The sequence below is a fragment of the Chrysemys picta genome, chromosome 1 (genome assembly GCF_011386835.1).
Source record: "Chrysemys picta bellii isolate R12L10 chromosome 1, ASM1138683v2, whole genome shotgun sequence".
Taxonomy (NCBI): domain Eukaryota; kingdom Metazoa; phylum Chordata; order Testudines; family Emydidae; genus Chrysemys; species Chrysemys picta.
In genome coordinates, this window is record NC_088791.1 from 87077454 (window position 1) to 87103022 (window position 25569).

At 38.6% G+C, this 25569-nt stretch overlaps 1 protein-coding gene across 3 annotated transcripts in view; it reads left to right on the plus strand.

The window, feature by feature from the left end:
• The window catches only part of SCYL2 (SCY1 like pseudokinase 2), a 56083-nt gene that overhangs the window by 12017 nt on the left and 18497 nt on the right, over nucleotides 1-25569 (plus strand). For 2 of the 3 annotated variants that reach the window (XM_005305250.4, XM_065561264.1), the window contains exons 3-11: nucleotides 6275-6432; nucleotides 10220-10364; nucleotides 13287-13436; nucleotides 14426-14647; nucleotides 16086-16202; nucleotides 16935-17060; nucleotides 18565-18741; nucleotides 19992-20114; nucleotides 21281-21394. In XM_005305250.4, coding sequence (XP_005305307.1) covers nucleotides 6275-6432; nucleotides 10220-10364; nucleotides 13287-13436; nucleotides 14426-14647; nucleotides 16086-16202; nucleotides 16935-17060; nucleotides 18565-18741; nucleotides 19992-20114; nucleotides 21281-21394 — 1332 coding nt within the window. The remainder of the gene's footprint in view (nucleotides 1-6274; nucleotides 6433-10219; nucleotides 10365-13286; nucleotides 13437-14425; nucleotides 14648-16085; nucleotides 16203-16934; nucleotides 17061-18564; nucleotides 18742-19991; nucleotides 20115-21280; nucleotides 21395-25569) is intronic. The other variant, XM_065561262.1, reaches the window with a different exon arrangement.

Below are 25569 nucleotides of genomic sequence, written 5' to 3' on the forward strand. Positions count from 1 at the left end.
GGTTCAGCAAAATATTTTTGCCTAATATTTCCTCTTCTCTACTAGACTATCTGGGGGTTGACTTTGCTTGAGTCATTGTGCCAATGATGATACGTTATGTCTTCAAAAATCAATTTCTATTATGAAATTTAAAGAACTCTGGACAAAGAGTGCTTCATTTTAAATAAGTAATAAAAACAAATTTAGCACTTTAATGTGCATCCAAACATAAACAAAGCTGTGCTCATGTGCAGTCTGCAATTAATGTGATTATACACCACTTTGTGTAATGAAGGGGTTAGATTAAAATGCAGATTGAAAGCAAAATGCCATAAAGTTCAGGTTTTTTATTCCTCTCTTTCCCCCCTCCCCCCGAATCTTTAAAATATTCACAATTGTCTTTGCCTCCATGCTATGGTAGAAACCACGGTTGCAGATCTAAAACTGTAATAGTTTTTATTATTGTAAAGAAACTTCCTTATTGGTTTAGGAAAGAACTCCTCTGTGTGCATTTGGGTTTTTTTATGTGTTTAAGACTGAGAGGGGACATGATATCTAAAAGGGTGTCATAAGGAGGAGGGAGAAAACTTGTTCACCTTAGCCTCTAAGGATAGAACAAGAAGCAATGGGCTTAAACTGCAGCAAGGGAGGTTTAGGTTGGACATTAAGAAAAAGTTCCTAACTGTCAGGGTGCTTAAACACTGGAATAAACTGCCTAGGGAGGTTGTGGAATCTCCATCTCTGGAGATATTTAAGAGTAGGTTAGATAAATGTCTATCCGGGATGGTCTGGACAGTATTTGGTCCTGCCATGAGGGCAGGGGACTGGACTCAATGACCTCTTGAGGTCCCTTCCAGTCCTAGAAATCTATGAATCTATGTTCCTGTAAAGAACAAATGTCGTATAAAGATAAATGTTTTCTATAGAGTTTCAGCAAAGAAATTATGTAAGACTGCAACAAGTATTGACTTATTTTGGCAATCAGAGAATACCCAAAATATTATGGACAATTCCTTCTTTACCTTTTAAAACACATTTGTTGTTACTACTTCAAAATATTAATGCTCAGATAATGTTAAAGGCATCATTAAACAGGCAAAAAAAACCCTCCAGAAATGTTGTACTGGTTTGTGTGGAGATCCAGATGTCAGTCACTAGTCGTGTTATATATGTTCACATTTGGCTGTGTGCTGGAAAATGTCACACATCTATTTATTTTATTGTATTTACTTATATTTAAAAATATTGGGTAAAAATCAACATACAAGAAAAGAAAAAACAAATATTTAACACTCATATTTACAGTTTGTTAAAGTGAAGTCCTCAACAAATACCTTGAACAATTTTCAAGACAATTACTTGTCAAATTTCAGTGAAATCTTCCAGAAGAAGAGTATCTGGCATAGAAGCTGAATTTTTATGAAGCAGTTATACAGCAGCCAAAAAAAAATCTTAGAAATTATTATTTTAATGTGTTGGACTGGGTTTCTTTCCATTTACTGCTTGTATACTGCTTCTCTTAAAAATTAAATCATCATGCAACTACCCTGGGAGATTTAACTTAAAATGACCCTTATAAAATATTTGGCAACTACATTAGAGTCTTTCTGTGGGGACTTAGAACGTATCCATCTTCTATTGTAAGTTGTTTTTGCCTTTGCTGCATCACTTCTAGCCTGTAGGCTGCTTTATTACTTTTCCTAATATGGTTATAAGAATAAAAGACAGATTGCCAGTTTTGCTTGACAGTAAATTCTTTAATGCCTTTAATTCTTTTTCTCTGAAGGCTCTCTGGTAAAAGCTGGTCATCTTCCTGGATTATCATCCCCTTTGTTGGGTTTTTTGTTTGTTTGTTTGTTTTTCCCTCTCTTTAAATATCCTTTCCCAAGCACCTAAACTGATTACCATTCTCTCTAATGGCTTGCATTCTAGATTAGATAAACATCTTAGTTACTTATTCCAGGCCCATCATTTAAGTATCTGAACTCCTTGGAAACTTCTGAAGCCATTTGTTTTCCCCACTCTGGCCTCTCATTTGTTGCTGGTTGGAAAGAAGATTGGCACTGGTTTTTAACTCTGCCATAATGACTGAAGTTTTTGTGAATTTATATTAGAGAGAGGAGTCTTCTTTTAAGGAATTCATCATCTCTGTTCATGGTGTCTATTATTTAGACATATACTTGACATAACTTGAATTTCCTGTTGCTTATATTTTCTCATTTAATTTTTAATAACCAATTGAAGTCTTCCATTCACCTTTGCTCAATGCAGAAATTCTTATAACAGGAAGAGAAAGTAATATCAAAGAATTGTATTTTTATTTAGGGACTAGACTGACCATTAAATAAAATTCAGTTTATAATTTCTTTTGTGATTAATTGATGTTATCCCAGTGTCTGACCAAATTTCAGTGAAGTCTGTTATATTTTGCTTACCTATATGTTTGTTTAATTGTATAACTGCATAAAATATACCATTCACTTCCTATCCCTAAACTATTGTATAGCAATCATGGTGCCTTTCCAATGGTTATTGCATGTTGGTAGTGGATGAAATTGTCCCTGATGTATATAGGATATAATTCTTTAAGTTAGGCACTTTACAAATATATAAGATGATAGGCACCTGTTGATTTTTAACTTTTCATTTTGAGTCCACGAAAAGGACTATATGAATAACTTGCTATTATAATTCCAGATCTACCAGCTGCCCACATAGCCCTGCCCTTCTCATCACTTATACATTGTGTTCTTCTTAATACAACCTGTCCATATTTTATTTTTACATACAGATAGTTATAGTGTGACATATACAACTGAAAAAAAAACCCTAAGTTCTGAGCTCAATTAGACTGGACAGTTGCTGGGTAAACTGAACCTGTGCTGTGTGATGATTGGAAGTGAGGGGGCTCTATAAGTCAGCATCTCTGTGTATCTGTGTTCTCATTGATACATCTTGAAGTAAAATAACTACTGTATTTTATATAACATTCCCACCGAGTTTAAAACTTCGTCTGAGTAGCCTATTATAAAAATGTAATAAATAAAATAAAATCCACCATTACACATTTTTTCCTGTGTAACACACCCTCCCCTCCCCCCCGGGGAGATGTCTCAAGTACCTCCAGACATGTGCATGCCGCAGTTTGGGAACCCCTGATTTAGAGGAATGTCTTGTATCGCTTTTGTGAAGGAGTTAATTGCTTTGATCAGCTATGAGAAACTCAGGTGTCTTTGGTCTTCATTCTGGATGACACTAAGCTATTTAACTTTATTCCAGAAAAAAACCCAGTTGTTTTCTGCTTTGCTTTATGAGGTAAAAAGATGAGACCGTCAGAAAGTAACTAAGGTATTTTCTACAGATCTGTAATTCTTAGCAGGTGTGTGCAAACTCTTCTGGTGGTATCTGCAGTTTAGGCAGAGCTTGGGTGTGTTTACTGCTCTTTCTGACAGTGATTAGAACCTTGTAAGCTGTATGTACACTGCAGTTTCTGCTGTCCTTACTGTAGATGGACCTTGTATGTGTTGCAGGGGAGGGATAGCTCAGTGGTTTGAGCATTGGCATGTTAAACCCAGGGTTGTGAGTTCAGTCCTTGAGGGGGCCACTTAGGGATCTGGGGCAAAAATCAGTACTTGGTCCTGCTAGTGAAGGCAGGAGGCTGACTTGATGACCTTTCAAGGTCCCTTCCAGTTCTAGGAGATGGGATATCTCCATTTATAGGGAATTACAGGTATGAGAAATCCTAGTGCAAACAGAAAATAACTTCTAAAAAGAAGTTTTAGGCAAATCTGACTGGTACCATAGCATCAATATTTAATAGTATTGATTTAATATGCTAGATAAGGCTTCTGCTATGTAAAAATTGAAGGCGGCAAATGGTGTGGGAATTACTTTAAATGCTTTAAATCCTGAGCCATTTGTGGCACTGAGGGCTGTTTTCTAATGAGGGATACCATTCATGATTGAGTGGAAGTAAACTGAAAGGATATTAAGTCAGAAAAACAATTTATATTGAAGCAGATGAGAAGTGGCTAGCATACAAAGATTTGCAGGTGACAAGGATATTCTTGAATTTCTTTTAGTATTAAAAGAACTAAGACTTCATGGTTTCAGTTGGACTCCAAGTAGTCCATAATGTTAAACCCCTATGTAATCCTTTGCAAGATGTTACACTCAGTTTTGTAAATAAATATAGCACTATTTTTGTCTTGACTAATTTTTTTAATAAGAACTTTTCATGAAGAGAAGAAACTGTTATGGGACCAAACAACTATGTTTCAATTTTCTGTAGAAAGAACTCCTATATAGAGTGCGTTTTCTTGTTTAATGGTAACAGTTTCCAGGCACTCAGAATGGCAGAATGTTGAGATGAATTTACTAGATATCTCAAAGAATTCTGCTGGATGGAAGAGGAAGATGGAAAAGTCTATCTCATCTTAAATAACCAACACTGTGTGCTCTTTAGTCCAATGGATTGCTTGAAATAATCTGAACAATGGATGCACTTAAAATGCTCATGCTTGTTTTAGAGATATTAGCAATTCTAGTAGTATTTCCCATTTTAAGTATAGGGCATATTGCTTGAACTGTAATATCACTAAAACTCAGGTTAGTTGTGTGCCCACTGCAGTTCCTTGGAGTGAAGTTGAGCCTTTTGGGGCGGGGGGGGCCAACATCACAAGTCTTTACTGCAGTATATAATTAAGCATAAACTGTTTTTGGTTTGGTTTTTTTGAGCCCTCTGACCTGGGGTGGATTTCATCCATTATAAATAACTTCCATGTGGACAAATAAAATGTAATATTTATTCACATAACTTACTGCAAAGGTCATTTTGCTGCTTTTGCTTTGTCTATATACAAATATATATACATATAGGTGAAAATTATTAGCATTGTGCTGTTTGCATGTGTGACCTGCTGCATAGCAGGCTGACATGCTGAATATGCATATTCATTAAAATAGCACTTGTGCCCAAATTTACACCAACAGTTGCCTCCTTGTCTTGTCTTTGGGCTGAAACATAGCATTTTTGGATACAAATTAATATTGATAAATTTATATAAAGTCTAGCTTTATATTAGTTTATATTTTATGAACATATTTCCTTCTGTACAAGGAGCAGACATATATAAAATAAAAATTAATTAACTGACCACCTTTTTGGATATTGGGAGTCAGGAAGCACAGGCTCAGGGTTAATTACCCCCCTCACCTCTTAATTGCTGAATACATCACAGCTGGAAGACTCCTTAATTTTTTGTTGAATATGACCTACCAAATTATGTAGTCCTCCCCCAAATTAATTTTTAAGAGACAGCAAAACATTCTGAATTCAGTAGAACTTGCATTTTCTCTTGAGTAATTTTTTAAGAGTTGAGTTAAAAAAAAAAAACTGAGGAAAATATTGTTTAGGAAAAGAATTTATTCTTTCCATTCTCTACAATATGCTCAAGAAAAAATACAAATGTCAATCATAACAAAGCATCATTCCAACAAATAAAATAAGTGTATTCTCAAACTATTTAAATTACCAATACCTGAGCTGATTTTGAGGTGCTGAGTATGCAAAACTCCCATTTATTTAAAATCAGGCCAGCTGCTGTCTTCAGATGTGCTGCTTAGTAATCGCATAAGTAGCGTGGTACCATTAACCATAGGCACCGAGTTTCTAATCTGCCAGGCGGTGCTCCCCCAGGCTCTGCCTAGGCTGTGCCCCCACTCTACCCCTTCCGCCAATGCCCCACCCCTGCCCTGCCCCCACCACGCTTCTTCCCGCCCAGTTCCACCCCCGAGTGCGCTGCACCCTCACTCCTTCCCCCTTCTCCCCCAGTGCCTCCTGATGCCATGAAACAGCTGATCTGCAAGAGGCACAGGGAGGGAGGGGAAGGTGCTGCACCGTGGGGCCACGGGTGGGCAGGAGGTGCTGGGCGGAGTGGAAGGTTCTGCTAGGCGGGCAACCAGTGGGTGCTCAGCGCGCGCGCACACACACACACACACACACACACATGGGTGCTCCAGCCCCAGAGCACCCACGGAGTCGGCGCCTATTCCATGGTGGTAATAGTCAAATCATTATTTTTTATAAAGTATGTAGCAGTAGTTTATTGGCTCAGGAAAAATATATTATTGAATTGAGATTTTAAAAAATCATGTTGATTGTAACTGAAATAAGTTAGTATAGCATTTGGCTATGGATGTATAATGAACTACTTTCTGCTTTGATGGATCATATTATATAAACTTTACTGTGTGGCTTAGGTAATACTGACTGAGTTTTGTTGCTTATTTTTAGGAAGTTGCTGTTTTCGTCTTTGATAAAAAGTTAATAGACAAATATCAGAAATTTGAAAAGGATCAGATTATTGATTCTTTAAAGCGAGGAGTTCAACAACTAACAAGGCTTCGACACCCTCGACTAGTTACCGTCCAACATCCATTAGAGGAATCCAGGTAAATTTTAGTAAAATTGTAAGTATTTTTTTGCTGGACATAGAGGTCTGGAGCATTTGGAAAAACGTGCAGAAATAATAACAAAAGATATGGACTTGGCAATTAGAGAAAATAAATAAAAGTAGGTCATATGTCACCATGTTCTAGTTGCACTGTTGCCCAAACGGTCACTTTTTCTGATATTATTCACAGAGATGTTGAAGGTATAGTATGTGACTGACTTCAACTGCTAAAATATTCATTAAAACAAAACCTTGTTTTGCGCAGTTATACTTCACTTGAAAGAGGGCTGAAGTCACGGTAATAATAATAATATAATAATTTATGGAGATATCCCATCTCCTAGAACTGGAAGGGACCTTGAAAGGTTATTGAGTACAGCCCTCTGCCTTCACTAGCAGGACCAAGTACTGATTTTGCCCCAGATCCCCAAGTGGCCCCCTCAAGGATTGAACTCTCAACCCTGGGTTTAGCAGACCAATGCTCAAACCACTGAGCTATCCCTCCCTAACTGCTGAAGCAAAGAGCTTTTCTTGGTTTTGGTTTATTTTGTTTTAGCATTATTCCTGAATTTTTACAAAGTAGAAGCCGTGTTTTTCCACCATCAGTTCCCCAGGCCTTTTACACTCTCTTTGCCTGAACTACAGCAAGAGACCTCGCCCAAGCTTTAAAAAAGTTAAAATTATAGGCAGGTGCCAGCTCCCGGATAGTTAAGGTTGAGAAAACTTTACGGTTTGAGGTCAATTCCTGTAAGTGCTCTTGTATCTGCATAGTTACTCACTTTCCCTTGAAAGTTAGTATGCCTCATGGGGTGCTGGGGTAGGGATAGTGATATAAATTTGGGGTCGTTTCACCAAAACGTTCCTGAGATATAGCCTCCTTTGGGGAAGCAGTATTGAAAATGTTGTTTAACAAAATTAATCTCTACAGGCTTGAACCTAACACTCATGCACAAAACTGATTATCTTGTGTATGTGCATGGTACCCAAGTTAGTTACTAGTCAGCCAGTTTTCACATAATATGGATGGCTGAATGGAACATGCTATGGCTATTGAATATGAGCAACACCTAGACATTTTAACCTGGAACCCATCCTTGGTGGAAATCTGGAAATTAAATAGTCATGTTGCTACAATTTGCCTTTGTCAAAGAGGTCTTTTGTTGTTTTGGGGAAATGTCGTCTGAGTACAGGAGAAAATTCAGAAGGTGCTCAGACTATTTTTGAAAAGAAAATAATTGTGTATGCAAATGCTGGCTGAGAGGTGGAGCTGGGGGCAGAGAAAAAGAGAAGGAATGGGGGAAAGGGGCTTGGGTTTGTGGCGGGAGGGGATAAATTGGGGTAAGTGAGGGAAGAGGGGTTGGGAGGTTCAGGTCAGGGGAGAGGATGGAGATGAGGGATGGAACACTGGGAAGGGTGATATGTGTGGTGGGTGCCAAGGTGTTGGGGGGAGGCAGACCTGTCAGCCCCACATCCTTCTCTGCTGTTTCTGTGCTGTGATCTTAAGGTAACACAAATCTAAAACTCTGAAAATCAGAAAATACAAAGTTTAGGTATATACCATATCTTGCAGGGGAGGGGAGGCTGACTTGCAGGGGAAGTAGACTGGGTGGGTCAAAGGCATGGCTGAGGAAGCCTGGCTGAAGCAGATGGGGAGTCCAGCTAGGTGGTGGCGCATAGTGGCAGTATGGGGCCTGGTTTGGTGTACAGCACAGGGTACATGATTCAAGGAAGCATGCATCCCTCCAGTAAGCTGCTGCCTGTGATACATATGCACCCTCCGAGGTCACCAGACAGCAGGGAGCAACGTCTTACATGCTAATGGTTTCCCAAGTGCTAGTGGCTTACTGGGACAGAAAGGGGAAGGTGAACTTGAAATGGTGGCCTAGGAGTACAAGAGTAGGGGTAGATGTAGGTGTAGGTGTATTAAATGTTGGCGCAGCTTGGCAGAGCTGTGATAATGATAGGAGATCTGGGGTGGGAGTTGTGACTTTCTGGAAGTATGTGAATCCCTTTGCCTGACCCCTGACTGTGATCTAAGGAAAGAGGTGCCTATGTACCCTGAGGGATCCGGTATGCCTCATTTCAGCACTGCATTGTGTAGGTTGTGTCAGTAGCAGGGCCCAGATGTCTTCTGACTATGGGAATTGTCATCAGTTAGGTGGGAGATGAGTGTGGTCTGTGGTTTCAGTGAAGGGTAAGAGGAAACGATCGTATTAGGTGGCATCCTGTGCATATGAGTAAAGGTTGTAAAATTTAGCAGATATGGTGTTTTCTGTGGAGTAAGCTAGATGTTTGAGTGTAAGGCAGGTATAGATAGCTCTTGTTCAGTACAATGAAAGAATGCGTGCTATGGGCTTATAGGTCTTCGCTCAATGAGAGTAGAGTTAAGGTTACATTGGCATGTTCCTTAACTCTGGATTTCCTGATTTATATAAGTTTGTGTTTTGCTAAAGTTGATGTTTTGGAACAGTATTAAGTACCACCAGGCACTTAAATCTGCTTTTTGTTGGTGAATAGGAATAAAAGATTGAGTGACTTTTTGTTATTCCCATTTCTGGTCTTACCTAGTGGGTCAGTACAAAACTGAGTTTCTGTAGAGGTAGTTGTTTGTTATATTTAAAAAAAAAAAAAAAGTGCAGGTTCAGGAGGAGCCACTACACATTGGTTTAATTGGAAGCCTGACTAACACCAAGGTTGAGCATCTTCAGTTGGGTTTTCTGACGCTTGTATTCTGCTTTAGGATTCTTGCTTCTTCACAAAGGCAGTGGTAGGGAGAACTGAAGCTATGACTCTTCGTCTTTGAGGGTGTTGAGCAAGGATCTTTCATGTTTCATCAGTTTTGTTTCTTTGGCCTTATTGTACTTTAGAGAGCAATTTCGTTGGCTTGTGATGTGTACAGTCCATTAAGTTGTATCCTACTAAGGGAGAGGAGACCGGGAAGAGGCGAAATGAAGAGCCACTTTGAGCATAGTCACAGGGAGGCAACCTCATTTATTGAGAGGATAGGACGTGAACATTACAACACAATGTTAGAGGAGAAATGAAACCACAGAGGGAAAGAGGAGGTGGGGACATGGTGAGGGATGAAGGGAGAGAGTAAGGAAGACACAGTTACACTGTTTATTGTGCAGTCGTTCTGATGAGTGTCTCAAGCACCTTTTGCCATAAACAAATTGTATACTTTGTAGTGCCACTAAATATTCAACAATTGCTTCATTAATTGTTGGTCAGCATATACTCTTCGCTCTACTGAATGTTTTATTTTCAGTTATTTTCTCTGCCTCCCACTATGAACAAGGCTCTAGTTTGGTGCTGACTTTGGTCTTATGGGCTTTGACCCTAATGTTCTGGTTTATGGCTGACTGGTTTACACAAAGGCTGCTTTACTCAGAATCTAATCAATCCTGGTCCTAACTAAAAGCCTGATCCTGCAACTTGTACATGAATTCCCACTTTACTCCCCTTGTTGTGTTGGCTCAGTACAGGGAAAATATTCATATTCTTTACCAAACACTATGCACACTTTTAGTACTGTATACAGAGTAGTAAATGTCTTACTTTGACCAATACCACCTTCTGACTTCCAGTGTGCTTCCAAGACATCTTGTTACAGAATTAAAATATTTGAGATCTATTCTTCAAAAGCTGACATACAGCATAGTTTAAGTAATATTGATTATTGTGGTGATATATCATGTGAAAGTTATTTTCTGTCATTCAAAATCATGACCAAGAGCTTATTAAATATATTTACTGGATATATTGGGTACATCTTCCCTTTTTAGAGATTGCCTGGCATTTTGTACAGAACCAGTCTTTGCAAGTTTAGCTAATGTTCTTGGCAACTGGGACAATCTACCCTCTCCTTTACCATCTGATATTAAGGAATACAAACTTTATGATGTGGAAACCAAATATGGCTTGCTTCAGGTATGTTAATGGTTTTATCTTTATATTTTTTTTGCATGTCTAGTATTGCCTTACAAACTTAAGCCCTGATCCTGCTAACAGGTATGCACATGTTTACCTATGTGAGTAATTGTGGGTAAAGATAAGCATGTGTGTAACAGTTTGCTTAGGAATTTTGGAATTATTTGTCTAAAAGCACAAGACCTTTCTATCACAGCATTCAGGACTGATAAGATTTTTAAAAAACTTCACAGCTGATGTAAGTGCATTCAACTCCATTTAAGTCTATGGTGTTAAACCCAGTTGTATTAGTGTTAATTTTTTTTATTTTACTTATAGGTTTTTCTATAATGGCCATCACCATAGTATCTGATCACCTTAAATACATAAATGAATCTATCCCTACAACAGTCCTCTGAGTAGGGAATTATTTTCCCTATGTAAGAGATAGGGATCTGGTGCATGAAGAAGTTAAGTAACGTGCTCCAGGTTGCTCAGGAAGTCTGTGGTGATGCTGAGAATAGAACATAGATAGCCTGAATCTGGGTCTGTCCAATGCCTTAACCACATACTGTTTTTTCCTCTTGCCATCCTTGGCAAATTTGATCTATTTTCTTCTCCTTGAGAGAACTGTTTAGTGTAAATCCATCTCTTGGAGGAGAAAGGTGAGGTGAGGGCACAGAACCCTGTGTTAATTCCAGACAGACTTCATTATAGTGGTGCTGCTTATCACTGAGGTATTCAAGGATTTGCTGTCAGTTCCATTACATACAGTTTTTCAGGGGATTGTATATTTTTATAATAGTTGATTTTAGGTTAAATACTGTCCTACAAGGTTTCAGCCTGGAGTTACCCTTTTGAAATAAAAAAAAAAAATCACCCGTGGGCCGTAACTTTTGACAAGTAATCTGAAGACCAACGATGGTGATCATAAAACAATAATTTTTCGTGCCATATCTGCATTAATATTTGAGAGAAGGGTAAGAGATGAATCAAAGAAATGGAGCAAACAGTAGTCATGGATATTTTGCTGCATGGCAGGTCCCAGCTTCAAAAGAGCATATAGTAAATGAAATAATTATGAGGAGAGAGACCGCAATGCTTTGAAGACCCTTTTATAAACAGAGTGGCGGAAAGGATGAATGCTTGATGGAATGCTCTGGATTGCTACTGTTTCTGCCCAATCTCACTAGAGAATTTAGAATTGTACATTTCACCATTTTCCTTCTAGTCCCTCCCCTCCCCCCGCCTTTCTTTTTAATGAAGAGTGATGCCAGTTCCTGTGAGTCTTAGCTTTGTGGCCTCTTATCTTTTTAAAATAAATTTGAAATGGCTGGCAAACTTAATTTGCCTTTTTCTTTCCCCAGTCATACCACTGCCACCCACATAATTCAGTCAGTGCTCTGTCTTTACGTGAATAGATTATCCCCCAACCTGTTGCTGCTCCTGCTACTACAGAGGTGGGCAAACTACGGACCGCGGGCCACATCCGGCCCGCAGGACCGTCCTGCCTGGCCCCTGAGCTCCAGGCTGGGGAGGCTAGCCCCCGGCCCCTCCCCTGCTGTCCTCCCTCCCCTGCAGCCTCTGAGTGTTGTGCCATCAGTGTTCTGGTCCACCTCTCCTGCAGGCAGCCTGGGGTGGCATGGCTGGCTCTGGCCAGGTGGTGGGGCTGCGAGCTTCTGCTGCTCTGAGCAGCATGGTAACAGGGGTTGGATAAGGGGCACGGGATTCCGGGGGCAGTCAGGGAGCAGGGGGCATTGGATAGGCATGGGCGTCCTGGGCGGGCTGTCAGGGGGCAGAGGTGTGGACAGGAGTCAGGGCAGTTGGGACAGGGAGCGTGGGGGGCGGTTGGATGGGGCGGAGGTTGGGGGGGGCAGTCGGGGAACAGGGGGTTGGATAGGCATGGGAGTCCCGGGGGGCCTGTCTGGGGGTGGGGGTGTGGATAAGGGTCAGGGCAGTCAGGGGACAGGGAGCGTGGGGGTGGGGTCTCGGGGTGGTTAGGGGCAGGGGAGTCCCAGGAGGGGGTGGTCAGGGGACAAGGAGCAGGGGGAGTGGATGGGTCAGGTGTTCTGAGGGGGGCAGTCAGGGGCAGGAAGTGGGAGGGGGTGGATAGGTGGTGGAGGCCAGGCTGTTTAGGGAGGCACAGCCTTCCCTACCTGGCCCTCCATACAGTTTCGCAATGCCAATGTGGCCCTCGGGCCAAAAAGTTTGCCCACCCCTGTGCTACTACCTTTATAGATGCTCAGGAGCCCTTCTGTCTGTGAGCACTCTATTGCTATCTCCCTCTCCCGTCGTAAATGAGCCCTGGCACAGAGGTCACTACTCCTTGCTTCATCCTCCCATTCTGTTTGTTAGGTTTTTTTGTTTTTGTTTTGTTTTTTTTAAAGCAGCCTCCAACCACTCTGCTCTTTCACACTCCCTCTCCCCACACAGGTCTGTGAAAAGAACAAAGCAAACTGCTCTGTCCCCTCTTCTCCTTAAAAACTAGCTATGGGTAAGCAATTTTGTTCCCACCTTCCCGTCTGCTAAAGGAGCACAAGCACATACGCTGCTCTGCATCTTTTTTGTTCCTTCTCTTCTAGAGAAGGAGCCAGTGGCTCCCCATTCAGCCAACTCATCTGGTGAACGTTCTACTCATCCTGGGCAAGTGGGTTTTTCAAGCCCTGTGATAGTTAACTTGGCATTAGTAACTCCATGAGCAAGTTCTCAACCTGAATTTGGTTTGCTTGATACATGTTTAATTTTTTCAAAGATTTTAGTCTGAAATATTTTCTTCCCTTGTGGTAGATTGGCTTGACTGTTTCTTAACTAACATATGCCAGTTGAGCATGGGAAGTCAGACTTGGCTGTGACAAATGACACGTGATAATTGATGTAAATATTTTGCAAGTGTCTTGAAAGAATATTTGCAAAAAACTTGAAATAATCTTTCCTTGTTAACAGGTCTCTGAAGGTTTGTCCTTTCTGCACAGCAGTGTGAAAATGGTCCATGGAAACCTTACTCCTGAAAATATAATTTTGAATAAAAGTGGAGCATGGAAAATTATGGGATTTGATTTTTGTATTCAGTCAACAAATCCATCTGAACAAGAGGTAATAAGGCTTTATTTTTGTCTGATTTGTCTGATTTTTACTTTAAATGCAGATAGTGTCTGAAACAGGCTGCCTGATCTACTAATTTTAGTGCTGTATCTAGTGCTACTAATTTCTCTACACCTCTTTTTTATTTATTTATTTTTAGTAGTAGTGGGGAGGCTATATGACATAATAGGTCATCAACCCTTTATTTCTGGAGGTCTGAGTTCAAATTCTGTCTTGGGTCACAACTGAAAATGAGTTTGAGCTGCCTCCTTAGACTAGGGATTGGGTTCTAGTCCTAGTATAGTGGTCAGTGAAAAATTCCGTGTACTTTGAAAACGAGTGTGTTTTCATCCTTGAGCCCCATGCACATTTGTTACAGAACTACTACATGCTCGATAGTTGTTGCTCAAAAGAAACTTAAGAGTGGATTAACAGGGACTAAATAGTTCAGGGAATTAGTAACAGTATGTGGAGTTTGTCTGTGCAGAGAACAGCATATACATCTACTGGTAGGTCAGTACAGGAGGAGGCCACCTTTTCCCCTAGTGCAACTTTTTTGAGGCAGCAGGTCACCAACCAGTCTTAGCACCAAGATGAACCAACAACAGCCCAATGGACAGGGCTACCCTCCCGCCACAGAGTGCAGTGTTCCTGGGATTACTGACGATTCTTATCCAAAAATACATTTAATTTCCTAAAGTAAAACAGGTAACATATTTTCTGTAGCTCTTTATTCCAAAGAATAATTTGTGCCTAAATATGTAAAGCATTCTTTGAAATGTTCATCAAGTTTTATAATTCTAAATCATCTTGGTGTGATATCTGCAACAGTCAAAGCATACCCATTTAGCTTATATAGCCACTTAGTCAGTTTTGCTTCACTCTGTCCCTGTTATTTTACTCATGGTGAATCTGAAGGAATTTGACTGTTTGCTGCTTATTGAGTAATTTCAATTTAAAATCTTAAACCTCTATATTTTCTTTCACTGTTGTTCTTACAGCTGAAGTTTCTATGTAAAGAATGGGACCCAAACGTGCCATCCTTGTGTCTTCCAAATCCTGAGTATTTGGCACCAGAATACATCCTTTCAGTGAGCTGCGAGACTGCCAGTGACATGTACTCTTTAGGAGCTGTCACGTATGCAGTATTTAATAAAGGGAAACCTATTTTTGAGATCAACAAGAAGGATATTTATAAAAGTTTCAGTAGACAGCTGGATCAGGTATCTGCTATACTTAGCAATATGTTCTGAATTTGAGTTTCACTGTTTAAATGTCTCAATGTTTAAAAGCAATTGCTATTTTAAAAAAGAAAAGGATATCTCAATGTAGTACACAACATCGAGAGCTACAATATAAATGTAGTTACAATAACAGGTCACATCATACATGCTACCTCTTTAAATCAGTCTTTACAAAATACTTGGAATAAAAATAGATGCATAATTAAAATTGCCTGAATAAACTACTAGTGCTAACATTCTACCTGGGGCTTCTTATGTCCCCGCCGTATGCTGCTAATATGGGATAGACATATGATGTGCCACTCTGACTGTGAGTAGAGCAAACAGGGTATCAACCACAGGACAATGAACAACTGTGTTAGCCATGTGGGAATTGCTGAGTTTAAATAAAAGGTGATGAAATCACCCACAGGTGAGAAATTGTGGGTGACTCCTCCCTCCTTCCCATCCCAACAGTTGAGTTGGAAGGATGCCCTCTCTCACTTACCTTCCGAGAAAGAGATTAACTTTTCTTTCTCCACCTCCTGTCTGCTGGAGGAAGAAAAGAGATGCTGAGTTATACTGATGTTCCTTAGGGCTTGTCTACACAGGCGACACTAAAGCACTGCCGCAGCAGCACTATAATGTGGCTTGTGTAGTCTCGGCAGAGCGCTGGGAGAGCTTTAAAAACCCCACCTCCACAAGAGGCGTAGCTCCCAGCGCTTGTGCACTATTTACACTGGCGCTTTACAGCACTGAAAGTTGCTGTGCTCAGGGGAGTGTTTTTTCACACCCCTGAACGAGAAAGTTGCAGAGTTGTAAATTGCCAGTGTAGACAAGCCCTTAGTCACGTTCAATGCTCTATCATGACATACAGCTTACAATGCACTATTAAAGAGCCAGGCAGCCATATAGTTGAGCTCCGTAGTGCTTCAGAATTAAGCTATGTCTACACTACCACTTACATTGCTCAGGGGTATGAAATTCCACCCCAATGAGTGACATGTTACACTGACATAAGCGCTAGTGTGCACAGTGCTATATCAGTGGGAGAGCTTCTCCCGACAGCATAGCTTTTGCTGCTCACAGAGATGGTTTCATTATGCCGACAGGAGAGCTCTCTCCCGTCGGCATAGGGCATCTTCACCACATGCACTGCCGTGGCACAGCTGTATCAGTACAGCTGTGCTGCTGCAGCACTGTATGTGTAGACATGGCCTTAGTAAACTCAGGTTTTAAACCAATGCTAGCATGCTGTGACACTGTAAGAAAAGAGATAGGAATGACCACAGCTGAAGTTTCTCGCATTTATAAAAATTACATTTTATAAAATTTGCCTAATTAAAGTAGAACTAAAAAGCCATCAAATCAGTTGTCTTAAAATGAGTATGCAGAATTTTCTGTATTCATGAATCATGTACTTGAATTATTTGTACAGCTGAGTCGCTTAAGCTCCACTACACTTCAGAATATACCAGAGGAAGTACGTGAACATGTAAAACTACTATTAAACGTAGCTCCTGCAGTCAGACCAGATGCAGATCAAATGACAAAGGTGAGTGCCTAGAAAATACTGCAGCTGCGAGAAACAGGGCTAATAACATGAACTTAGCTGTTGCTCTTTTCAATTGAAATTTTAAAATGTTTAGTTTAATTTTCTGTTAGTTGTCCTTAAAGGTACTACTTTTCCTTTTGTTTTATAACTGTCACATTCACTTTTATGTATCGAAGCAAGGCTGTAAATTCCCAGGGAGGTAACCAAAGGCTGGGTAGTTGAGGAAGTAGCCTAATAATGTAGAAGTAATAAGTATACAGTACTTCTTGGTAAGCTTGCTCTTTTATTAAAACTTGTATTCATTCTTAGAGCTTTTGTAATGCGAAAAATAATTCTCTTCCATATAAAATAAACCAAGTTAGACAGTAGTAGTATTGTCTAATTACTGGGAAACAGATAATATTTGTTATTATTGATATAATAATATCAATTATTCAATTGATTCAAATTGAATATTCAGCCATTCAAATATTATCTGTTTCCTTTAAAAAGCTAGGCTCAAGCAGTTAACTGTTTTAATTATGAAGTTTACCTGTCGGTCACAATACTACTTATTGTGTAAAAATGTACTTTTCTATTTATTAGATGTAGCCACTTAACTATAAAAGTTATGTTGATTTTATAATGCATTTGAGAAAGTAAATTAGATGATTATTTTACATATGCTACATTTACAATAGCATTGGTGGTGGTTTCTCTCCAAGATCACACTTTTTTATTCTTTATTTTTAGATACCATTCTTTGATGATGTTGGGGCAGTGACACTCCAATATTTTGATTCTTTATTCCAAAGGGATAATCTTCAGAAATCACAGTTTTTTAAAGGGCTACCAAAGGTTCTACCGAAACTGCCTAAGGTTTGTTTTCCTTTATCTTTTAATATTTTTAAATGAAGTGTATTGGAGTCTGTGCACCTTCATTCTATACTGGACTGCAGTGAGATTGATAGAACATAGTAAGGAAGAAGAAGAGGTATGATAAACTTGTCTTATGTGGGAATACCCTACAGTTGCTGATACTCCTGGAGATAAGAAAAAATGGCAACCTTGAACTCTCATGGTAGCGAAATTTTCCTTGAAGAGTTCACTTACCTCCTCCGGGTTCATCCCACTTCTGCCCTATATTCCCCATTCCCATTGCTTTACAATCCTCATCTTTCAAGGCTCTGTGAAGTAGTCCCCATCCTTCCAGTGCAGTTGGACCGACTGAACTCTTTTTTTTTTTTTAGAGCTAGTCAGTGCTTCTCTATTTCTGAATGATGCAAAGCTTTCTTCCCCAAGAGGACTTGGCCCATTGTGCTTTTCGTGCTCTCAGACAGCCTGGAAAGCTAGAGACTGTCAGTCCAAATTTCTTCTCCTGTATGGCAGGCAGATGGTATGATAACACTGGCCCCATCCCCTTCCCCTTTTTGTTAATCTTAGTTTTTGTAGTCCCAAAGAAAATAAGAAGGAAAAAATACTTGTTTACCACATAATAGAATAACATTTGTGACCCGTGTGATTAAATTTCTTCATCTTTAATTAAACTTTCTTTTTGAACTATTTACAAATACAATTTGCAAATACAAGTACAATCCTACTGCAGGAAGATCTAATGTTGAGTAATGTCTTTTTTTTTTTATACTTATCGATTTTCTCCATTGATTAATTATTTTTGTGACATTTTGGAGTTGGACAAAATTTCCAAGAGTTATGAAAGAAGGCAGGAACACACAGGGAAGCTATTAAGCCTTAAGTTTTTATTTCCCCCCCATTTCTATTGGTGGTAGTATATCAATGTTAAATACATCTCAATGAGTAGGCTTTCTAGAATCATCACTATCAGTGGCCATTTATTATATGCTTGTCCAGGCTAGATATGTCTGCAGGATTTTTGCAAGCAGAAGTAGAACCAAAGGTTGGAGGTGGCGTTCAGCTGTAGGAAGGAAGTACTTTTCTTTTGTATTGTGAGTACAGGCTTCAAAGCTAGTGAACCTTGGAGTCCTGCAAAAGCTGAATTTTATGCTAATAATTCTTTATCTAGTCTTTAGAAAAACAGTATCGTATGTGACTTCCTTAATTTGGATTCATGATTTTAAATCCTATATACAGCCTCATTAAGTTATAATAGCTTTTAAGTGGCATTAAATTAAGATGATTGAGAGTCCATTCGGACAGACTGTGTCTTAAATACAAACAGAAAAGAAAGCACAGCGGTATATAAAACTCGAGTTTACTCTTAAAGTAAGGTTCAGAACTGATGTATTTGTCTACTATTGTATAAACCTGACTTTTACAAAAAAAATTTTTGCTGAAATAAAATTAGAAAATAGTATTTTATTGCAATGCAAAGCAACCACACCTCTTTGTCTTTCTCTCTCAGCGTGTTATAGTGCAGCGAATTTTGCCTTACTTGACCTCAGAGTTTGTGAACCCTGATATGGTACCCTTTGTTTTGCCTAATGTTCTGCTGATTGCTGAGGAGTGCACCAAAGAAGAGTACATCAAGCTAATTCTGCCTGATCTTGGCCCTGTTTTTAAACAGCAAGAACCAATCCAGGTAGATTAATGTTGTTTAAAAGTAAATCTCATTTTTTTCCTTCAAGGTTTTTCCTGACAAAATCCTAATCCATCTTCTATTAATTTCCTTGTTCCAATCTAACACAAACTTCCAAACCTCAGTTCTGCTCTGTAGCTGTCCAGAGAGATCAGTCTTGAGTGAAGCAAGGCATTTTGTCACCTGAAATGCACTGAGCCCACTGCCTCTGTAGCACACCTGCCCTTGACTGGTCCGGAATGCAATTTTAGCATGACAGGCCATTCCCTCTCTAAAGGGGCAATAGACCTTTCGTTAAGCGTAATATTGTATTGATATGGTGAGTCTAGAGTAACAAAAATCAGATCTGTAATTTACCATCAGACCTGTTCTGAGCAGGACTAAACAATACTGGATAAATTTGCTACCACCTTTTTTGCTGGTATTGACAAGCCCAAAGAGAGAACATAGGAATCTATGGTAAAGATTGGGGGGCTTTGTTCCTTCTCTCAAGAACTTTCAGATGATTAGGTGGCGGTGTGTCTGGCAATCTGATGGTCTATGTCAAATGTCCAAACAGACACTTCCTCAACCCTTTCTGCCTTCTTGAAAAGCTGTTGGGTTTTGGGGTTTTTATCACAAGTTCTAGTGTTGCTTTTCAAAAGAAGAAATTATGTTACCTTGGTGAAGTACCGTATTTTGCTTGGGGAATTACACATTTTTATGTCAAGTGTGGTTTCACTTTAGGAATAAACCTATTTTGTGCCAATACTGTGACTGACTGTAATGCTGTGCTCCTTCAGTAAGGTCCAAATTCTGCCTTCTGACGCATATGTACAACTCCAGTTGAAGTAATTGGGAATTGCACATACACATCTGAGAGCAGAATTTGACTCCAGGTTTCTTTGGAAACTAGTGATTTCCATAATGGTATGTATGTCAAGAGTATGTTTCTATAGCTAAAGTTTAATAATGGACTATTTTGGAATTGTAAGACAAAAATCCACAAGCCTTGTGATTTTTTTTTAAAAGGTCAGTATATTTGTGTTAATTTTTATTTGCTGTTTCAAAAATGCTATAACATGTCTAAGTGTCTTTTTATCTTCCATGCCTTCAGGCTAGCAACATGGTGAGTGTAAATACCATTGGCTCTGTTATAAGAGCTTTTTTTTAATGTTTTCAAAACTATATTGCTATAATAAACTTAAAATTGAAAGTGTAATGTTGCAGAATTAAAATCTGTGGTATTCATAACATTTTGTTTTGTTTTATAGATTTTGTTGATTTTCTTGCAAAAAATGGACTTGCTCCTAACCAAGACTCCACCAGATGAAATAAAGAATAGTGTCCTTCCAATGGTTTATAGAGCCTTAGAAGCACCTTCAATTCAGATTCAGGTGTAGTAACTATGGTTTTTCTTTAATAATGTATAAAACTTTCCTCTTTGCTGTGAAGGGATACTGTCAAATTATGTATACCTATAACTTTTCTCTCCTTAGAAGAGGAAGTTAAAACTTGTGCAACATACCTGAAGGATTATGCATTAATTCCAGAGTATATTGTTGGACTTTCTCCCTACCTGACTAGAAAGAGATCAGTTAAGAAAACATGGATGTTCACCTAATCATGCCAAACGTTGTTGATTCACTGTTTTCCAGTGTATGAAAAATTTTGTCAAGCAGAGTGACACTTTCTGCTCAGGCCTGTTGCCTAAATAAGTATTAAATGCTTTTATTGCTTTGTCTTTTGCCTTTTTGGAATTTACTTTTTATGTACTGCCTAACACCAGTTATCCAGAAGCCTCCACAAAATCCTTGGATAAATGGGGGCTTCAGCCCTGCAAAGCTTAAGTCATGGGGGAAAGTAACTGACCTGTTGCTTAACTAGAATTTTGGATAACTGGAATTAAATTAACCAGGTTTTACCTGTCTCTATATCTTAGGTTAGTTTTACTATTCATAATTTAGTCTAAGTAATTATTCTAATTGGATACTTCTTTACTGTGGAGACACTTTTTTTAGTAGTCAGGTGGCATTTTAGGTGCTGTCACATATGTTGTTGATGTGAATTTAATTTTCATGTAACAAATCAAGTGAAATATAAATTTTAATTCTTTGATTTTCTGTGATTAAAAACTAGCTCTCTGTAAAGTGCTGCTTTGTGAAAATATAAGACATTTTTTGATCCAGATAATTTGTAGTTATGACACGAATGTAGCTCTTTTCATTCAAAGCGCTTTCCAGGCATGAATCCTCAAATTATGCTTTATTATTAGTAGTAGTAGTAATAGTAGTAGTACCAGTGTGGTTTTCATTAATATAGCATGTAGTAATAGTAACTGAATGGTGTATCAATAATATAAAAATATATGTTTTTAGTAAATCAGACTATTTGAAGTTCTAGCTTTTTAAAAATAAGTTAGGGATCAATTAGGTGACCAAGTTTATTGTTTGTTGAAGAGGCTGTATTGAGAATGTTTTAATGGTCACCTAATTGATATATATATTACTAATTTTACTGTAAAGTGAAGTTTTTAAAAACTCCTATGGTTGTTTATTTACAGGAACTTTGCCTTAACATAATTCCTACGTTTGCCAACCTAATAGACTACCCATCGATGAAAAATGCATTAATACCAAGAATTAAAAATGCATGTTTGCAAACTTCCTCTCTTGCTGTAAGTAAACTAATGTTCTTGATCTCTCCATCCCCTACTCCCAAAACATTAAAATAGTGCTTAGATAATTTTGGCTTTTCTGTTGTTGCTTTAATTGTTATCAACATGCTGCAGGAAAGCAAGAGCCTTGTACAGAAAACAGAGCAACCCCTACCATAATACTGTGCATTCACTTCAGATTTTTCTAAAAGTATTGCCGTTTGTTCAGTAACTAATGTGCAATCACTTGTGTTTCAGTGATGCAAAACTTTCTTTTTGTGTTTTTTAAAAAGAACTGTTCTCGATTTTTTCCCTTTGTATACTTCTTTTTGTTTATATGAAAATGCTAGCTAATGTGAAAAGTAATTGTCTAGTGCTCGTTGATATGAATTCTATAAACTTTCAAAGTAGTTTTCTGGGTTCTCCCCCCAGTTTAGATATGTCATATCAAAAATGTGAATAATTGGAGTGATTAGGTATTCTTGCATTCAGAGTTGAGTCTGTTTGATAAAGTAATATGCCGTTTCAGTTAAGTAGATTTCACACGTACTTTCTGAGTTGCATTAAGCCTTATTTGATTCTCTGATTAGAATGGAGATATTTTTTCAAAATGAAGTACCCATCAAGTAATGTAGGTACCTAAATATGGACTTAGGATCCTAACTTTTAGACACCAATTATAAAAAAAATCCTGTCTTTATTAATATTTGCTTGAGCCTTATTTATGTTCAGAAAAGGTTTTTGAAGCAAAGCAGCAGTGTTTAAATCATCCTAGCAACCATGGGAAATGTCTTAGGCCTGGGCTACACTAGTGGGGGGGAGAGGGGTTCGAACTAAGATACGCAACTTCAGCTACGCTATTCGCGTAGCTGAAGTCGAAGTATCTTAGTTCGACTTACCTGGCCGTCCTCATGGCAGCGAGTCAACTCTGCTTACTCCTCCGGCCGAGGTGGAGTATGGGTGTCGATTCGGGGATCGATTTATTGCGTCTAGATGAGACATGATAAATCGATCCCCGATACATTGAACGCTACCTGCTGATCCAGAGGGTAGTATAGACGTACCCTTATTCCTTGAGGAAATCCAAGACATAAGCTGTGATGTGTGGGAAGAAATCCTGCAGGATACTGCAGGTTCCTCCAGTTTCTACATTGTGAGTTGCACCACTTATGGTTCTGTATCACTCTAAGTGACATCTGCTTAATTTAGTAAACTACAGCAAGAGTATATTGTTCATGATCACTGCAAAGGCAATGTCACAACAAAACACTAAATTCTATCCTCGTTTGTCTAGTGCATAGTATCAAGTGTAAAATTAGTTTAATTCTAATACACTTTCTGTTGGGGGACTATATCAAACACAAGTCGATGAACTGTACTGAAAAGTAGTACAGTCTATATTTTCCTACTCTAAATTTTTGATAATGAAAGAGCTAGTATTAGAATCGGTCTCTTGCAAAATTGAATGTTTTCAATGTGCTGTTTTTCCCCAAGCAGGTTATGTTTAGTACTGGAAATTAAAATAAACTTCTGACATTTCAGCAAAACAAATGGGTTGTGGGGGATATACACTGCATGGAACATGGAAATATTCAAAACACAAGACCTGGTAGTAATGGGGGACTTCACCCACACATCTGTTGAAAAGTAATAAGGCAAAAGACAGAATTTCCAATAAGTTCTTGGAATGTATTGGGGACAAGTTGTTTTTGTTTCAGAAAGTGGAAGAAGTAATGAGGGAGACAGCCATATTAGACTTGATTGTGACCAGCAGGGAGGAATTGGGTATGAATCTGAAGGTGAAAGGCAATTTTGGTGCAAATGATCATGAAATGATCGATTTCAAGATTCTAAGGAAAGGAAGGAGTTGAGAGCAACAGAATAAGAAGATGGAACTTCAAAAAAGTAAACTTTAACAAACTCAGAGAATTGGTAGGTAAGGTCCCAAGGGAAGAAAATCTAAGGGATACAGAAGTTCAGAAGAGTTGGCAGTTTCTCAAGGAGACTTTATTAAAGGCACAACTGCAAGTTATCCCAATGCAAAGGAAAGATAGGAACAATAGTAAGAGGCAATGTGGCTCCATCAGAAGCTCTTGGATGACTTGAAAATCAAAATGGAATTCCACAAAAAGTGGAAACATGGATGAATTGATAAGGAGTAGTACAAAAGAATAGCATAAGGATGTAGGAACAAAATCAGAAAGGCCGCACAAAATGAGTTTTCCCCTAGAAAGGGACAAAAAAGGCAATAAGAAGAGCTTATTTAAATGCATTAGGAGCAAGAGAAAGATGAAGGAAAGTGTAAGTTCTCTACTTAGCGGGGAAGGAGAGCTAATAACTGATGACATCAAGAAGGCATTAAACAACTCAGCCAATCTTAATGCTGACTGGATACTCAACACAATTAATATTAACAACAAGGAGGAAGGAACGCAAGCCAAAATAGGGAATGAACAGGTTAAAGACTATTTAGATAAATTAGATGCATTCAAGTTAGCAGGGCCTGATAAAATTCAACTTAGAGTACTTCAGGAACTAGCTGAAGAAATCTCTGAACCCATTAGTAATTATCTTTGAAGACTCGTGGAGGATGGGTGAGGTCCTAGAAGACTTGGAGAAGGGCAAACAGAGAGTAACTATCTTTAAAAAGGGGAGTAAAGAGGACAGGGAATCCAGTCAGCTAAACCTTGATACCTGGAAAGATGCTGAAACAAATTATTAAGCAATCAGTTTGTAAGCACCTAGAATAAAATAAAATGGGTGGATGAATGGATTTGTCAAAAACAAATCATGCTAAAAACCTACTTTCTTTCTTTGACAGGGTAGCTGACCTAGTGGGTGGGTTGAGGTGCAGGAGAGAAGCAGTAGACATGATGTATTTTGATTTTTAGTAAGGTTTTTGACAGTCTCAAATTACATTCTTATAAGCAAACTTGGGAAACGTGACTAGATGAAATTACTATAAGGTGGGTGCACATCTGTTTGAAAGATCATATTCAGAGTAGTTATCAGTGATTCCCTGTCAAACTGGGAGGGTGTATGTAGTGGAGTCCCACTGGAGAGTCAATCCTGGGTTCTAGTACTATTCAGTATTTTCATTAATGACTTGGATAATGGAGCAGAAAATGTGCTTACAAAATGCAACATGGACAAATTGGAGAATTAGTCAGAAATCTACAATTCAATAAAGAAATTCAATAAAGACAAGTGCAAAGTATTTCACTTAAGAAGGAAAAATCAAACGCACAACTGAAAAATGGGGAATAACTTGAGGTGGTAGGACTGCTGAAAAGGATGTGGAGGTTATAGTGGAGCACAAACTGACCATGAGTCAACAATGTGATGCAGTTGTGGAATGAAAGCTAATATTTTGAGGTATATTAACAGGACTGTTGTATGTAAGACATGGGAGGTAACTGTTGTGTTCTGCTCGGCACTGTTGAGGCCTCAGCTGGAGAATAGCATCCAGTTCTGGGTGCCACACTTTAGGAAAGATGTGAACAAATTGGAGAAAGTCCAGTGAAGAACAATAAAGTGATAAAAGATTTAGAAAACCTGACCTATGAGGAAAGGTTTAAAAAAAACCTGGGCATGTTCAGTCTTCTTTTCTCAAGACTAAAGTGGAAACCTCAATAACTGTCTTCAGACATGTTAAAGGCTGTTATAAAAGAGGATTGTGATCAATTGTTCTCCATGTCCACTGAAAGGAGGAGAAGAGGTGATGGGCTTAATCTGCAGCAAGGGAGATTTAGGATACGTACTAGGAAAACATATTAACTATAAAAGTAGTTAAGCGGTGGAATAAGCTTCCAAGAGAGGTTATGGAAGGCTTTTAAGAACTGGTTGGACAAACATCTGTCAGGGATGGTCCAGGTTTATTTTGTCCTATTTTAGTATGGGGGCTGGACTTGATGACTTCTCAAGGTCCATTCTAGCATTTCTGTGGTTCAAGATACCATTTTTACAATAATGTTTAATCATAACTGTGTATTAGAGGACTTTGGGTTCTAGCTATTTCAATCTTGTAAAAATGTAGTTTGTCCAGTTATTTTAGTCTTTGTCTTAACACTTTTGTTAAAATAGAATTTAAGATTTTTGTATTTAATCTGTTTTTATAAAGATTTAAAATTCATGTCTTTTTAAAGTGTTAATTTTTAGTCAAAAATAGAGGTTAGAGATGTTACTTAACTTCTATT